Here is an 18,252-nt window from a genome sequence, read left to right on the forward strand (position 1 = left end):
GAGGTACCACTGTACAGCAAGAGGAAAAAATTGCAGTGCTTGTATTTAAGGAAACTTACAAGCACAACAAATATAAATGATCATTGCTCTGGATTCTGTTAGGATATTACCTGACATCTTTTGACTTCTGCCTGCAGGGCCCTGCTTTGGGATGTTATAACACTGGACTACTGGGATTCCTTAGTTAGTAACAGTTTTTATACTTTGCCTGATAAACAATCTAGGTGTTTATCTAGAATAATGTGGGGTAGTCCTCCTCCGTATGTACCTCAATATCCATGGAAAGTATGCTACAGATTCTACCTCAACATGCATTTGGAAATTATACAAGCCAGGATAGCTAAACCACAGCTTTTTTCAAGGGTTTAGATCAGCTCATTGCTGCAGCTAAATGTAATTGGTGGTAACTCCAGTGATCACAGTGGTTCAGGTAGTCCTTGTTTAGTGACCAAAATTGGGATTGGCAACTCAGTCATTAAACAAAGTGGTCACTAAGTGAAACTGTGACTTTGCTTATGATCTTACTTCAGCTTTCCCTTGCTTTACAGACCTGGGAAGGTTGAAAATGCAAGGATTGATTGTAAAGTTACTTTTTCTTTACCATCGTGACTGTGAATAGTTGTTAAATGAGGCAGTTGCTAAATGAAGACTACCTGTAGTTTTAGATAGTATGACTAAGAATTCTTTATACTTCACATTTACTATAAGTCTAGATGCAGTGAAGATATTTAGTATACTATAATGATTCTAAACTACTTCATGTCATCGTTTTCTGCTAAATAATTTGACAGGGATGGTTGTGGATTTTATTGTTTAGGGATTCTTTACAAACTTGGATATATCTTGAGAAAAAGGTCCTGAGGGAAACACAAGAAGACTGTCTGGTCAACAGGAGTTTCTTATGCTGCTTAGCTCAATGTTCATCTTCATTCTAGAAAGTCCTAGATTTTTTTTCTTTTTTCTTTCTTTTTTGCAGGCTACAAATGACTTAGAAAACTATGACAAAGCCCGTCATGAGGAGTTTAAGAAATATGAGATGATGAAAGAACACGAAAGGAGAGAGTATTTAAAAACACTGGATGAAGAAAAGAGACACCAAGAGGAAGCTAAATATGAGGAAATGAAAAAAAAGCACAGCAATCACCCCAAAGTTAATCATCCTGTAAGTCCATTGTTTGTATCCATACCATAAAGAGAAGGTCTATTTGTTTATATATTTTTATTTATTCTGTTTATCAAATGTATATGGCCACCCATCTCACTCAAAGTGATTCTGGGTGGCATACAATAAAACCAACAATTAAAACTTTATACAAAAGCCATTTAAAACAATTAAATGTAAATAAAAAACAAGGTGACAAAAGGGAAACCATCAAATCAAATCTTTATTACAATCATAGATCAGCATAACGGAACACATCAGAATATTATACATGGTGCAGCCAACATGGGGGCTCCCTGTTGGCAGGGGATCCCTAGGCTTGCTGAAAAAGCCATGTTTTAAGGGATTTCCAGAAGGTCATAAGGGTCGGTTAAATGGATAATAAATCATTTATTTATTTATTAACAATATAATATCAATACCGTGACAGTATTTATGACAGTAAAATATTCTAGCTTTTGAGCTTCTTTTTTGGTCACTGATCTCATTAAGCTTTTAGACTAAAACTAAGCATAAATGCCATTTCATAGCTTCCCATAAAATAATTTTTTAATTAATTAGGACACTCTTTAAAAAATGGAAGGATTCTGTGCTTCTTCAAAAATACCTCTATTTACATTTTTCACTTTTTTTTGTGGAAACTGGAGTGTGACTAAATTCTACCAATCTTTTTGTCACAGTGATGTCAATCAATCATCCTAGGTGGGCATTGTGGAATGATTGAAATTGCTTTTAGGGTGGATATAAAATATATGTTTCATATCTGTATAGTTCTCTGTGACAGTGTAAGAGTTCGTACTGAACATGCAGGGAAACAATGGTGTCACACTCCTTTCCTTTCAAGTGCATGTCAGACAAAAAACAAAGAGCACTTAGGGGAGAATTAACTGGATTTTGAAAGTTTTTTGGGTGACATAGTATGATTTTAACTCTATGACAGCAAGAAGCTTCTGTGAAATTATTTGCACAATTGGTGTTCATTATCAACTTTCAGGGAAGTAAAGACCAACTGAAAGAGGTATGGGAGGAAGCAGATGGCTTAGACCCTAATGATTTTGATCCAAAGACTTTTTTCAAGTTGCACGGTAAGATTTATATAAAAAATTAAGAAACAGAATTATATGGCATTGACAATAGAGAATCTTGTTGCACTTTACAGATTGACAAATGTATCTTGGCATGCATTTTTCCAGAGAACTTCAACGGATGCATGAAATGTTCTTCTCAGTAGGCAAATATACATTGTTATACATGGGATTGCATTGGCTTTTCCTAACCAGATGACCCACCATATGTTTTGAGTTTACAATTCCCATCCGGGGAGGGTGAGAAATATACATGACATCCAAAAAAAAATTGAAATGTTATCTTTGATAATATATACAGTATATAAAACAACACTGAGTTCAGGGTGGCAAAGGTCATTCGGAATGTGCATTGGCACTTCTGTCACACCTGTCACGCCTGTCAGCATCTTCTTTAAACAAGTGCATCTGTGCTGCATGAGCCCAAGAAAAGGCACATTTCTTTAAGGGGTTGCTTGCAGGGGCAATATGCATGCCCTGGCATTCTTGGTGTCAACTTTTCTCCTTGGAATCTAGATTGCCGCAGCGATATTTTAAGTACAGCAATGATTTACAACAGCAATGGTGTCGATAATAAAACAGCATCACTAAGTAAATGAACACCTTAGTGGGAAGAAAAAAATCTTATCTTGATTGATCCACAAATGACAAAGTTGAATTTCTTGTAAGTTGCAGTTCTGTGCTTATGAATTAGAGGGTCCTATTCATGTTTCTTTGCTCAGGACAGTCATTCCCATTACTATTATGTTAACATAATACTGAGGATTCAGAATAGAAGGATGGGATACATGAAAATTAAAGATAATGAGAATGAATTTTAAATGCATTTTAAATCATAAAGATTAAATTTTAAAGCACAATTTTAAAGTACAATTTTAACAACTGGTGGTATTGACATATGCATTTTAATTCTGGCATTGTTAATTCTGCACAAATATATCAACTCTGTACTGAGGGGAAAATACAAGCTTTCAAAGAAGATTTAACAGGCTTTTAAAAAAGTATATAAAAGTTATTTTTAAATGCATTTCAATCACTCTTTTAGAGATTTCAAAAATATTTTGGTAATTAATTCTCTATGGCATCTTGATTTCTATTTCTGGATTGATTGAATACTATTTTAAAGATGCTTTAATTCCATAATTAACATATATGCAATATGCAAGCCAGGGCAAATAAATAATTCAGTGACCCCTCGCACCGATGATGATGATGATGATGATGATGATGATGATGATGATGATGATACTGTAGGATTCAACCAGCTATTGGGACCCCCCCAAAAAAGAGCCTATACAATACCTGCAAATGGGACTGTGGCTCTCCCTTTATTCCTCCTACATAATTTCATGGTATTGGATGTAGTTGTAGTAAATAGTCACTCATGCCCTTGTTATCTCCCAGATAGAGTACTGCAATGCGCTCTACCTGGGGCTACCCTTGAAGAGTATCTGGAAGCTACAGCTGGTCCAGAATGCAGCCATGTGGGCTATTTGTGGAGCTCCAAGAAGGACTCATATAACACCGTTGCTCCGCAAGCTGCATTGGGTACCAGTTTGCTTCTGGGTCCAATTCAAGGTGTTGGTTATCACCTTTAAAGGCCTACATGGCATGGGACCAGGTTACCTGAGGGACCGCCTCTTCCCCATGATTTCAACCCGTCTCACCCGATCACACAGAGAGGGCATGCTCTGGATCCCCTCAGTAAAGCGGGATCCAGAAGGCAGGCCTTCTCTGCTGTAGCTCCCACTCTTTGGAATATCTTGCCCCTGGAGGTGAGATTGGCCCCCTCACTCCTGGCCTTCCAGAGGGATTTGAAGACCTGGCTCTGCCATCTGGCCTGGGGTGGGGAAGGAAGACATCAGGTGTGGGGGTGGCTAGCTCCTTAGAGCCCTGGCATTTGCTGCTCTGAACCATCGGCCTCCTGGACGTTTTTAGTAATTGTTTTACATAGCTTTAGATTTTATGTAATTGTATTTTAGTTATTGTTTTAATCAGTTGTAAGCTGCCCAGAGTCCCCCATTAGGGGGAGATGGGCGGGGATAAATTTAATAAATGAATAAAAATAAATAAATAAAATACACAGAATTCAGTTTTGAGTTGAACTGAGGATGATGCTGTTTGCTATTTCTGAAAAAAGTAGGTATGACTTCTAAAATAACAGCTGGGCTCTCAAACTTTAGAGATGGTTCACACTCTTCTTTAACAGGTATTCAACAAATACTTGAAAAGTTAGCTAATATCCTGATGTTTGTAAAATAATGTACCATGAATAGAAATTTCACATACAGATTTCACTTTGCTAATTTACTGCTGAGGAAATTAGAAATGCCATCTCTTGCATTTATACTTGGGGAAAATCCTTAATAAACAACGGGAGACTTATTTCAAGTAAATATGTGCAAGATTGACTGTGGATCTTGATTTGGTTTTAATGTTTTAGCCCCTTTTAAGAAAAAAAGCTAAGTCACTGGCAATTCTGGTTGAATTTTTTAAAACTTAGAATGGCCTATCCTTTCAGCTGTATGAGTATATGCAAAGAAAAAATAAAGGCAAATGAACAAAAAACTGCTATGGGATTAGTTATTTTCCTCCCCTTGCCAGAATGTACATCTCTGGGCATTTTTATTTGCTTTTGACAAGTCTAATCAGTAGTGTGCAGTCTAGTTTTCAAGAACAATCATGCTAGGAATGGGTAGTAATCAAGCATCAAATTAAGAATCTAAAACCCCTATTGTTTTCCATATATTTTTGTAGTTTAAACAACTCCATTTAAAGTCAGAATCTGTTACCAAACGAGAGTGATTAGGGAAGCAATGGCAATTTACAGTTAAACTGTAGGCCAATCATTACAGCATTAATTTTCTAAAATGTATTTTATAAGATGTATATAATTCTGAAAAAATAGGGTCTTATCCAGAAGGAAAAAAGTATTATTAGTATGGTGATAAAACAAAAATTTGTGAATCCTTTTGAACTATCCAAACTCCTGCAGTACAATGTGACTTGAACTTTATCTAGTTCAATCCGGAAAGAGATTCTGGTAAACAAACAAAACACAAAATAGTTTACTGTAACATGTTTTAACTGAACACATCAAGTTCATTGTCTTTACTGGGAAAAATTTGTAAAGCTTTAGGTGGTACCTCCTTAGCAGCACTGACTTCGACCCAACGTTTTCTGTGCCCATCAATCTATTCCATGCATCATCTCCTCTTTACAGAACTGCTTCAACTCATTAATGTTTTGGGACTGTCTTGCTTGAATTCCTCACTTCCAGTCATGCCTTTTGATCAGTCTCACACATTGGCTTTGAAGTATTTTAGCCTATACCTCTTTACAGCAACAGCTTCAACTCATCAATATATTTGGGCTATCTATATATTCAAGGGACTTCAGAAAAAGGGTTGTTGGTTCTCACAAGGTTTGGAAAGGGCTATAAAATCTTAACCCAATTGAAATGTGGCATAACTTGAAACAAGTAGTTTCAAGTTATGGTTAGGTAACATCTTCAGTGCAAACAATCTAGCAGTGAACAACAGCCTAATCAAAGAACTACTGTACCAAGGAGAAAAAGAACACCCCCTCCAACACTGACAGGACAAGCTACTATAAACAGAGAGCAAACCTCACTCCCTTCTAGCACTGAAGATGTTACCTAGTCGGGTAACAGAACGTCTGCAAGAAAACAACCAAGCTCAGAGAACTCCAAGGACTCCACAGTTCAATCCTGAGCTATAGATATTCTCTTTTATTGGTACAAGTTTAAGCATTTAAAAAAATTTTTTTTAATAAACAGCAAAAGAATGATTAGAACATTGATTTTGGAAAGTTACAAATGGACTAAGGGTCCAGATGGATTTGAAATAAGATTTTGAAATCAATTATAAGAATCCTTCCCGTGGGAAAATGCTGTTATTTTAAATTCTTAAATAAAAAAAATAAAACAATGATAGGATGGGACTTTGAAGGTTAGACACTAGAGGGAATCAGAAGGAACTAAAGATTACAGTTAAAGGAGAAGAACACTTAAATTTGACTTATTAATACAGAATGGAGCAAAATACTTTAACATTGGACGTATAGAAGGATATTTGTCAACAATGGACCCAGAAGTTAATTTTATGAGTGTCTGCCACTATGGACAGACTGTGGTTAAAAGATGCTATGGAAGAAGAACAAGTTTTACCAGACAAGATTGAGACTGATTTGAAAGTGGCTACAAGAATGATATGGAAAAAGATGCTATACTGGATATACAAATGAAACCAGCTGATGCCTTAAGAATTAAAAGGGATATACAAATAACAAAGCAAAAGAGTGACCAGGATAACTTTCCTATATTGGATTTACAAAAGAAACTTGTTAAAGTTTTGAAGAATTTTGTGAGAAGGGACAAAGAAAAAATGAAAATATTTCTTTTAAGACATTATTAAAAGGGATTAAAGATCAAGATTGTTAAAAGTAAAAGAAAGGAATATGAAGTGGGTTTATTTGATTAAGGTTAAAATAGATATGTTGTTATCTCTGGTAACCCTTAATGGACTTTTGCCAACAAGGACTGACTGATAAGACTTTAAGGATCTCTTTATAGATAAGAGATGAGATATGGGAAGAAGTGATGATTTGTTGTATTTTAAGAGAAGGTGATAAGTTACTAAAATACTTATACTTGTAATAAAGGGGAAAGTAATTTCTTTATATATTTCTTTTCTTTTTCTCTAATATATTTTTATTTTTTCTTTTCTATTTTTATTTTTTATTTTTTTTATTTTTTAGTTTGCATTTTTATCTTTTTAATTGTAATGTTTAATAAAATTATTATATAAAGAAAAGAAAGATTATATTGTTTGAATTTCTACATTATTCTAATTATGATTTAAAAACCAATTGATCACCTGAAACTCGCTGCTGAAAGTACCATGCTCTGCTGTGTACTGCATTAGATGCATATATTAAAGTGGGATTGATTGTGATCTAGAGTTGTAGATGGGTGTGTTAGTGTCTCTGTCGTTTATATTCATATACATTTTTTTTTTACAGATGTCAATGCTGATGGTTTTCTGGATGAACAGGAATTAGAAGCCCTATTTACTAAGGAGGTAAAGATGTGTAATTGGATTATTTCAGAATCATGGAGCTTCATTTGGCTCAATGCATGAGCACGGAATGACTATTATATGCTGTTAGAATGGGAATTGAGGGTCCACGGTTTAATTATATACATTCTATTTATTTATTTATCATATTTATATAGCTGCCCATCTCACACAAAGTAACATATTGAAACTCTAATGAGTCTGTACAAAACAGTAATACTATTTCTGTAAGTGTTCTTTGGAGCAATCATAGCAATTGAAGGACAGTTTACATTAACAAATATAGTGAATGTCAAAAATATTTAGAATAGGTGGTCATCAGTATCTGCTATGTTTCAGATATTAATTGAATAATAAAAACAGCTTATGAATTCATTTCAGTAGTACTAAATATCACTAGAGTGATATAGCCTAGTCTAAGCAGGATTCCCTCAGGAATCCCACTGGAAGGGTAGAGTGTGCCTTCTGGTAAATGATTTCTTGTCTTTATGATGATTGACAGCTCTCTTGTGGATGCACCCATCAACATTCCAAATGTGCTCCTAGGCAAAAAGGCTCCCCCCACCACCAGACCCATGTTTGCTGGGTGGTGAGGAGCGCCCTTCCTATTGTAGGTTTCACCTTTTCATTTGCAGTATCTTTTTAAAGAGAGATATTGTAGTCATGGAGACTTTCAGCAATCAGGTTTATGTTTGTTGCTTCCAATGTTGTGATAGTAAGAAAAAAAGCCTAATTTCAGATTCTTTCAAGAAAGTTACCCTTTGTGTATGTATCTAACGCAGGAGAAATTGTAATAGTCTTAGAGTATAATTCAGGAGTTAGCAACCCAATGCCTACGGATACCAATGTGCTTTCAGTCTCTTTCTTTGGTGATCACCAGGCTTCCTACTTGGCTCTCTGCTTTATTTTGCTTTACTTTTTAAATATAACAATAACAACAACAACAACAACAACAGGAAGTTGACATGCTGCGAAGTTAGGTAATAGCTTATAGTTTCATATTTACTTCCAAAAAAGTCTCACAACCCCTCCCATGTCATTTTGGACTTCAACTTTCATAAACTCTGGTCATTGCTGAGTGAGTTCTGCTAGCTAGTGAGAGTTATATTCAAAATATCTGGCAGTCATTAAGCTGAGATTTATACATGATATTGCTAAATGCCCCATAACTAGGCATATGTATTCAAGGATATGCGGGATGTTTTTGTATGGACTGGAGATTAATTCCTCAATTTCTTAGTAATTTAGCCACCTTGAACATTGAAGTTTTAATCTCCTCTTTCAATTCTAAAACAAAATGCATGGATGGAGTTATCAGAAACTGATTGTTAGATATAAAGATATGCTATTAAATATGTAGAAAGCAGATATTTGTTTCATAAATGTTAATTTTTTATCTTCCTATTTTGTTTGTTGTTTTTGTTGTTTATGTTAGAGGTCTTATGATGTTATTGTTTTTAATCATACTTTAGATATTTTAACTTTTGCTATTTCATATACTTTTTAAGTTGCTGAGAATTGTCTGATTGCAGTGGGGTAAATAAATAAATAGCATTAAGTAACATATTTTCATAAACTAATAATACATTTGGATGACTTGTTCAAAATAAATTCCTTAATCTTAGCTAGAGAAAGTCTATGACCCCAAAAATGAAGAGGATGACATGGTAGAAATGGAAGAAGAGAGGCTACGAATGAGAGAGCATGTCATGAATGAGGTAAGGTTTAAGTGCACACATTTTATAAATAACTGTTAGCAAAATTTTGCTGTTGCAAGTATTCCAACAGAACATACATCTAATTCACAGGATGATTTTTTTGGAACTTATCATTGCTTCCAACCCATGTTTGACATGTAAGAAATTTTAACAGGTAAATAAGCTATCTTCTTATAGCTGCAATTCTATATTTATGACACTTTATTATTTCTGTCTCCATGATCCACTGATTCGTGCATTATATTCATCCATTCAAAATATCCTCTGAGAAGGTGAGTCAAGATTTTTGGATGGGAGAAAAAATAACAGGCATGATTTTTTCCTACATGAATACACAAGAGTCCATGTATGGCATTATCCTCATAGATCATGGCAGAATGCTGATCCTCTTCCTCTTGGATTGTGTACAGGTAGCTTGGCAGGTCATTGCAATGAATGTCTGCTCTATAATTTTCTCTTATTTCACATTCAGATCCCATATCTGCTTGCTCAGTTTCCAAACTGTCAGGCACCTTTGGATTCGTGGATCTGGAAAGTACACACAGATTTTCAGTTTTGTGGACCATTCCAGTACATTGTCTTTGCATGCATCTAATGCAAATACACCAAGAAGCAAAAGAGGAAAAAAGGCTTCTTAAAACAATCAAAGATATGTGTCTGCAATTGGGACAATTGTTCTTATTGTACAGATAGGCACTCAGTGAGATTTAAAGAACTAAATGTGGAAAACAGGTATGTAAATATGCATTTCAGTAGTGGACATATTTCCATAGCTGGAACATATTTCTGAAAATGCCTGTTTCAGACTTTCCTAAACCCACCCCAACACAATGTAAATTTATTATTACATGTCTAGTTATCCTTATATAAATAGCTTTATTAAATAGCAAAACATATCTTTGCTATTGAATGATATCTACTAAAATAGTGCAACGTGTAATTATTCATGAACAGATTGTCTTGGGATGAGAATGTGTGAATCCAACTTTGTTTTTTAATCACTTAATATGAATGCTATTCTGGCTAGTATTAGATTGACATGATTGTTTTCTTTACAATTTTTTTACAGTAAGCATATCTAAAGCTATAAAATTATAAACACTTCTACCCTTTCCTTCAAACTGTTGGAAGACCAGCATAATTTCATTGTCAAAACCAGTTTCTTGATGAGTGATTCTTCTGTCACATTGACCACCATCATGCAAATCTGATATCTCTGATCTGGTTTTGTTGTTGTTTTGCTACTTAGCAAGAGAAGTTTCAATTCCCACATATTATTGATACTTAGAGTGATATGGAATTCTAAATGTTACAGATAAACTGCACATCTCTCACTAGGATAGAAATGTTATCTTTGCAGCCACCTTCTCCCCCCCCCCCATACATTATTAGGACAAAGAGTTGTTGATTTAGGAAAGGAACATCTTTGTTCTTTATCATACATGGCTAATTTTAACTTACTTTTTTCTCTGGGAGTTTGTACAAGACAGCAATTTAGATGAAGAGAGCTTGTTTCTTTCTTGTGCATAGATGATGCTTCTTATCACTTATTCCCATCCCTGCTACCATTTTGTTTTATGCAATATAACTGATTTTAGCTTATTCTATTGTGCACCCCTAATATGGCTTTGGTTATGTCTACTAATGTTTACTGATGGGGTGGAGTTGGCACTAATCAGGCATTTCTGTCATAGCTTTTCTGCAACCTCCTTCCCATTACTTTTTAAAAACTGCAGATAAATACAAATTCTGTAGCTAAACTGTGTATAACTTTTTGCTTCTCTTTTAAAAGGTTGACATCAACAGAGACCGGTTAGTCACCTTGGAAGAGTTTATGAGAGCTACAGAGAAAAAAGAGTTTTTGGAGCCAGAAAGCTGGGAGGTACTAATGACACTTTTTAGCTAAGACATACTGTAGTTATCCACAAATGGCCCATTTGTTTTGAACTTTTAATCATTTCCCTATTTCTTCTGTTATATTTATGTGTCATGAAAATAAAATCTGAACAGTGAGTCCAAGGACACTGCATAATCCTCTCTGTGGAGCAACTTCACTGTTTGAAGCAGAGTAAGCATGCCCATTATGGCTACAGAATTTAAGCAAGGGGGTAACTAAAATTGGAAGCAAAGGCGAAGAATTGTTTTATCTTTTTTTTCCCCCTATAGCAGCATGTGTACATTTTACTCCAAACTTGACTATAATTAAAAACAGTGTACGGTTGTGATACTGCTGTGTCTGGAAATTTTCTCCTTACAGTAATAGTCTGTAATTACAAAAGAACTTTAAGAATTTCTGCTTTGCTTCATGGTACCCAAGGGAGATTATGGGGATACGAAACTATATCTATGGATAACCACCCATTTAAAATAAATACAATCCATATATTTTCTAGACTCAACTTCACCCAGGCAAGAAAAGTACACACTGTTTCTGCTTCATCTTTATTATTGTGAGGAGGAACAATTTGTTTTGGAAGCAGCTCAGAAGATTTTCAGGTGTCTTCTCTTGGCAGATGGTCTCTGCTGGAGCTTGCTTTATGATGCGGCAGGCTTCAGTTCTTCTCCCTTTAATGAGGAAGAAATTGATTGCAATTTGCTTGTTTATTTATTCCAAAGGCAAATTGGAGGTGTGTACATGGAATAGGAAACATGAAACTGATGGGACAGTAAAGGCAATATTGAGAAATTGTGTCCTGCTTTTACATGGGAGGAATTTGTGAGTGTGCACATGCCCCAAAAACAATATTTCTCCTTATCCAAAAGTAGGTAATCATCAAACATCTTGAATCTTGGGCAGAGATACAGATACTGTATGTGATTCTGCATCTTAATTTTTCCCATTGAGCTTTCTTTTAGGGAGTTGTTTAAGATTCATTGTTCTTGTTGTTTTTGAGACTCTGGACCAGCAGCAGATCTTCACTGAAGAGGATCTGAAGGAATTTGAAAGTCACATTTCTCAGCAAGAAAATGAATTGCAAAAGCAAGCATTAGAACTTCAGAGAAAGAAGGAAGAGCTACAGCGACAACAAGACTTCCTTCAGGCTCAGAAACAAGAACTTGAAATGGTACAACTAGAGTACTTGCAAGCTTTCATTTACTTTTTTGGAAATTAATTCATTTTGCATTTAATAAGAAAAGGATAAATCATCACAACTATGCTGTGATGTATACTGCCTATGAGATGTATATGGGATGGGCTCGCTAATGACAAGCATCCCCATACTGGAGACATTGGGTGAGTTCTATTGTCAGGCAAAGTGAATATCAGACTCTTGGCAGCCAACTTTACCTAAAGCAAGATTCTTACGGTGTCTTCTTTAACAAAATGTATTAAAAGAGAAGCTGACTAGATTGCAGAAATGTCTACAACGGGATTATTTTCATTTTAGAACCGGTTAGGACATAAACTTCCCCCATGTTTAATGTCCCTTCTCTGAACAGGCTGTCTGTCTGTCTGTTAACCAGATCACTGAAGAATGTCCAGTTGTCTGTTAATGTTTTCCCAACCACCTGAATCCTTATCAGGCTGCGCATATACCTTGGCAGCAAAAACTGAGTGTCATGGAAAGACCGCAGAGGATTAATTATTTTAATATGTTGTTATTTTGCCTCTTCTGGGACTTTCTACTTCATCTGCCAAAATAATGTGGTTGGCTTTGAATTTTGAGTTCAGGAGGAGGGTGCCCATTGTTACTCCGCTCTGTGTGTTTGGGGGATGTTTCAGTTGTAAGTGCCTGCTTGGTCTGCCAGAATTTCAGGTTCTGGCTTCTTTTAACAGAAGAATCTTGTTTAGCATGGCTAGAAGGACTCTAGTTGAGGTACTGGAGAGGTGATGGCAGTTAGAGAAGTTAATGCTGAACTGGATGGACTGATTTGGGAAAAAGAAACTTCATGTGTACTCCTTGAGTGTAGTTTATCCAAGGGGGGAACACCCCAAGTAAATAAATATAGAATAGAGTTCCTTTAAAAGATCAGAAAACCCAGCATTTATTCACTTACAGTCTAGACTGAGAGACTCTAAAAGGTCCTTTTTATGTACTCTGTGTTTTCTACTTTATTCTGCTTTATTTCATATTTTTTCTTGCTTGAGTGTTGCCTTTTATTATGCTGTATTGGGCTATTCCAGATGTATAATATAATATGCATTTAGAATAAAGGTATAATAAAGTTCAATTAAAAGTTCAGAAAACCCAGCATCCATTCAGTTATAATCTCTATTAAGAGATGCTAACATGTTCTTTTATATGCTTTGTATTTTTTTCAACTTTCATTATTCTGTTTTATATTTCTCTTGATTAGCTGTTGCTTTCTCTTGTGCCACATTTGGTTGGCTATCCCAGATACTTTGTCATTGGGATTTTCCAAAAGTTTGGTGTCACTGTAAATGACGTAAGACCTAGCTCTCATTGATTCACTTTCTTTGTTAACAGGAACTAATATTTATCCCCAGTTAGAAAAGGTTATTGCTAGAACCACAGTGACAATATTATATAACTATAGTTCTACTTGCAGCTTGTGCCATGTTTATTATAGGAAATGAAAATTTTGAGACCTTGATTCATATATTTTCCATCTTCTTACATGTAAATTAACTGTTTTACAGGCTGTCAAACAAATGGAAAAGAAAAAGTTACAGCAAGGACATCCTCCTTCAGGTCCAGGTGGAGAACTGAAATTTCAACCATGTAAGCAACTTTGTCTTCCTCCTGCTCTGTTTCTCTTCCATTGGCTTCCTTTCACTTGCCTGTCCAGCAAAAACAAGGCAGTAAAGTTGTCTGCCTTTCCTTTACTATTACAGTATAGCAGGGTGCTCCTGGTCTGTCCATTTGTTATGTTATTACAAAGAACAGTGGGGAACTTATTCCTGCAAGTAGATTAAGTCTCTCATGCCTCAAAAATACCACTTTCATTGACTTCATTTAAGAGTGGAACAGGTGGGCATGCAACAGGACATTGCTATTCTACTGATTAGGTGTGTTTGTATAGGATGAGAGGTGGTAGACAAGTAACTTATATCTGTATTTTGTTTTGTCTTAATCTGAGTTACAGAGAGGGAATTGTATGCTGTTCAGAGTTGGCTGTGATCAGAGCAGCCTATAGGTCTTGTAAAATAAAATAAATAAAATATCACTTCCAATTACTAGTAATGTATGGAGAGTAGTGACTAAAATCCAGAACTTCTTCCACGAAGAGAACAGGAGAGGAAAGGAGCAGAATCTGGTGTTTAGATCCACATGACATTTTTGCCTTCATGTTGACTGTTCTCACAGGAAGGAAAGAGCAAGACTGGTGTGAATTAAGCCCCACCTTGTAGACATTTGAGTTTATTAAGTCAGGATTTCTGGCAAATACAGCCACAGTGTGGGTCAGCATTTTTAACCAAATGGATTGAAAGTATTATGAGTAATATATTCAGTGTTGATATTAAAAAAAAAATTAAAATATAGACAGGTAATCTGACACAGTGGTAAGTAGTGTATATTATAAGAAGGACTTAGCTTTTTATTTGACTGAAATTAATTTAGGCTGTGAATTAAGATATTGGAATGAATAATCATAGAATAAGTTGTTATCTTGCATGTTCAATAAATGTTTTTTATTAAAAATTTTAATTACAATAGTAAAAACGAATACAAACTAAACTTAGAGAAAGAGAAGAGAATGGAAAGAAAGAATAAAGAAAAAGAAAAGTAATATATAGAGAAGTGACTTCTAACCTTCATCAGAACAAGTATAAACAAATTTAATAATTGTTCACCCCATATAAAGTTAGATATCTCTTCATCCCATATCCCATCCCTTAATTATATGGAAATCCATATAACATCAACTTTTCAATCCTGGTATCAGCAAAAAGTCCATAAAGGATTGCCAGAACACTGCAAAAAAAAAAAAAAAGTCTTATTTTAACCTTATCAAATAAACCAACTTTATATTCCTTCCTTTACTTCTAAGAGTCTTAATCTTTAATTCAATCAAATATTGTTGTAGGATTTGATTTCTCTTCAATTCTTCTTTATCCCATTGCACTTCAAGGCTTTAACAAACCTCTTTTGTAGATTCAATAAGAAAACATTTCCAGGTCATTCTCTTGGTTTATCATTTGTATTTCCCTTTTAATTTTTATAACTTTAGGCAGTTTCTTTTGTATATCCAGTAAAGCATCCTTTTCCAAATAATTCTCTTGGCCTGTCATTTGTAATTCCACATTCTGTACTTACTCTGTCTTATTCTGTCTTGTCAGATAAAATTTGTTCCACATTTGTCATTCCTTCATTAACATCTTTTAGACATAGTGTATCCATAAAAGCAGACATCACCACCAACAGTGTTGATATTGTAGTGTGGTGTTGATAATTTCTGGCTCCATTCTTCTTAAAAGATCTCTTTTAATATTTCTGATGGTATAATGTTTTGTGTCATTTTGTAAGCCCCAATATTAACTAACATCAAGAACAGGCTTGTATTTTTTTTTCTTCTGCTTAAAATCTTTAGTCCCCTCTAATGTCCAGTTTCTAAAATCATCACTTATCTTTGTTATGACTTATAGTAGCTAGGATAGCCAAAATAAGTCTGTTTCCCACAAGAAGCTGTTTATTTTTTATAGTTAATTCTAAAATCTTATAGTAAAAGTCAACATTCCAAATTTATCTGGACCCTTAATCTGCTTATAACTATCTTAGATCAAAATCTTATTTAGCTTTTTGCTGTTTATTTCAAATTCTTTAAGTTCTTAAGCTTATAATTAATTTTTCTTTAGTTCAGAGTTGAAGATAAACTCACCCAATGAAGACTTTTCAAACTTGTCATTCTGAAGGTCTCTAATAGCTTTAAGATGGTTAATAGGCAATTTCTGAAAGTGATTAGAAAGCGAGGTTTGTTAACTTGGTGTCCTTTAAAAGCCTCCGATGTGATTGCAAGCAAAATGACTGATCCTGTTGTCTCCTTGTGCTCAAACCTGCGGAAAACCACTGTCCTGTGGTCTCCTTGCAAGGAGCAATTGTCCAGAGCATATGCAGGCAATCTCCCATCCTCTCCTTATCTGGAGAGGTTCCAAGGAATCAGTCTGCTCACTGGTTCCTTGGTCTTTGCCGTGGTAGTCCGCTCCGCTTTTGCACAGCCATCTTTAGTTCACCATACCTCTTCCAGAAGTCCCATGTGTTCAATAAATGTTGAAATGCTAATTCATGACTCTACCCTGAGCAAAAAAAATATTAAAACACTTATTACTTTACAATTAGTTTGTTTGTGGAGAAATCTGTTCACACCACACCCCTTAAAGCCAATGCTTGCTTCAGGAAAATAACATTTTCTTCAAAGCTATAGCAGGAAGGAAAGAGTTATATTGCACTTTAACATCAGCTGTGACTCCAGTATCAACCCCCACAACCAATGCCATTTTTGTTTTTTAAAAACATACCTTAACAATTTGGCAGAAAAATAAAAAGGGATCCACATTAGAAAAGAATGGGAATTTGACTGAGATTTTAAGTTTGTATCAATCCTCTTAGCATTAATATCTGAGCAGTAAATAAGCATTCACTTATATCATTACTGTGAAAAGGACAAAATATCCTTCTCACATCAGTCCACTGTTTTTCTTTTTTGCTGGCTGTTAATGTAAAGGCTGACCTGCGCTTCCTTCTTGCCCTGGTGCAAGAAAGAGCCACCTACTCTTTGAGGCCAGGAATGGATGGTGTCCTCCTCAGCCTATCCCTAGCCTGCTGGGAAGGTGCCCTCCCCCCGAGCTTTCTCACTCCATGTCAAGCAGAGCAGTCCTGCCCACCAGTTGTGCTTCATTCTGTCCTACCCAAATGCCTCTCTTCCGGTTGGCTGGTCTGTGCTGGGCAGACACACTCCCCCTGGCCTCCTCTCCCCTTCCCCCCACCACACAGTCTCTGCTTTTGGCAGCCATTTTGTCCTGGGTGGGTGCCTGCCTGCCATGAAAGCCTGGATCTTTTCTTTTTTTACAGGATCAGTAGTGGAATGGTAGAAAGCTGGCCACTTCACTGGGTGAAATTGACAAGAGTTTTGCCAAGTTGTCTCTTCTAGCCCAAGTGACAGGGAGATTTATTAAATTGTGGGTTTGGTTTTTTTCACCAGTCCTCAAAAGAGCTGCCCACAGAATGGAAAGCAATTGGGGCTTGCTTTTCTGGCACGGGTGGGAAGGTAAAAGAAGCAGGGGAATCCACCCTAGGAATGTGTTAACTGCTGTCCAACAGAATGTCACTGTGGCCAAGGTGGAAGAAGGGGTGAAATCTGGAAAAGGATTTCTTAAGCTGGCTTCATTTTCAGCAGGGTTAGAAGCAACTGAAGGCTCTGTATGGAAAGCCCTAAATTTTATCAAAAGTAGTTATTTAGTTATACATTTCAAATGGATATGTTGGTGTGGTCTAATCAAGTTTATTCTCAAAATCATCTGATCTGTATGTAATGATTCTACCAAGGATATGCATGCAAAATCGTTGTCTGCAAATTGACATTATTGAAAGGAAGAATTTTCACAATCAGGGTAATCAATTTTTAAAGCAAATTTTATTGTGTCATTTTGTACTCAGACTCCTGCATATAACCACCTTCCCTATATCCCCCTGCAAATGATTAAAAGTACACATAAAGGAACATATTACGAACTATTTTCCATTTCTTTTGAGGTTTGCATCTATAACATACAGTATATACTGCATTTGAGTTCTACCAAAGACTGTATATTCCATTAGAAAAGAATATCTGTAGCTCAGGGTTGAATTGTGTAGTCCTTGGTGTTCTCTGAGCTTGCTTGCTTGCAGATGTTTCGTTACCCAACTAGGTAACATCATCAGTGCCTGACGTTCAGCACTGAATGTCATTAGCACTGATGATGTTACCTAGTTGGGTAATGAAACGTCTGCAAGCACACAACCAAGCTCAGAGAGCACCAAGGACTCCACAGACTGTATATTCCTTTTGGAGCTTGCTTACGTCCTAATAATTCAATCCCACGTTCTTAAAATTGTGTTTTGGCCAGGATAGTGGAAACTCTTTGTGATTGATTTATCAGTGAGGTAACTACTTGAAAATTGAAGCATGCGTTCCTTCAGAGATTGATGCTCCAAGAAAGATTTTGTAACCCCAATAATAAAGGAGTGTAAAATTATAGCTCACACTCTAGTCATGTATTCAACAGAATAAAATGCTTTAATTCTTTA

At 35.7% G+C, this 18,252-nt stretch overlaps 1 protein-coding gene across 1 annotated transcript in view; it reads left to right on the forward strand.

Annotated features, from left to right (window-relative positions):
• The window catches only part of NUCB2 (nucleobindin 2), a 44,675-nt gene that overhangs the window by 22,502 nt on the left and 3,921 nt on the right, over nt 1-18,252 (forward strand). Inside the window, exons 6-12 of the mRNA XM_007431465.4 lie at nt 977-1,162; nt 2,157-2,247; nt 7,291-7,349; nt 8,972-9,064; nt 10,857-10,946; nt 11,959-12,129; nt 13,668-13,749. Coding sequence (XP_007431527.1) covers nt 977-1,162; nt 2,157-2,247; nt 7,291-7,349; nt 8,972-9,064; nt 10,857-10,946; nt 11,959-12,129; nt 13,668-13,749 — 772 coding nt within the window. The remainder of the gene's footprint in view (nt 1-976; nt 1,163-2,156; nt 2,248-7,290; nt 7,350-8,971; nt 9,065-10,856; nt 10,947-11,958; nt 12,130-13,667; nt 13,750-18,252) is intronic.

This window comes from Python bivittatus, unplaced genomic scaffold (genome assembly GCF_059951505.1).
Source record: "Python bivittatus isolate LINGU-HERP-01145 unplaced genomic scaffold, Pbiv_v1 ctg000480_np1212, whole genome shotgun sequence".
Classification (NCBI taxonomy): domain Eukaryota; kingdom Metazoa; phylum Chordata; class Lepidosauria; order Squamata; family Pythonidae; genus Python; species Python bivittatus.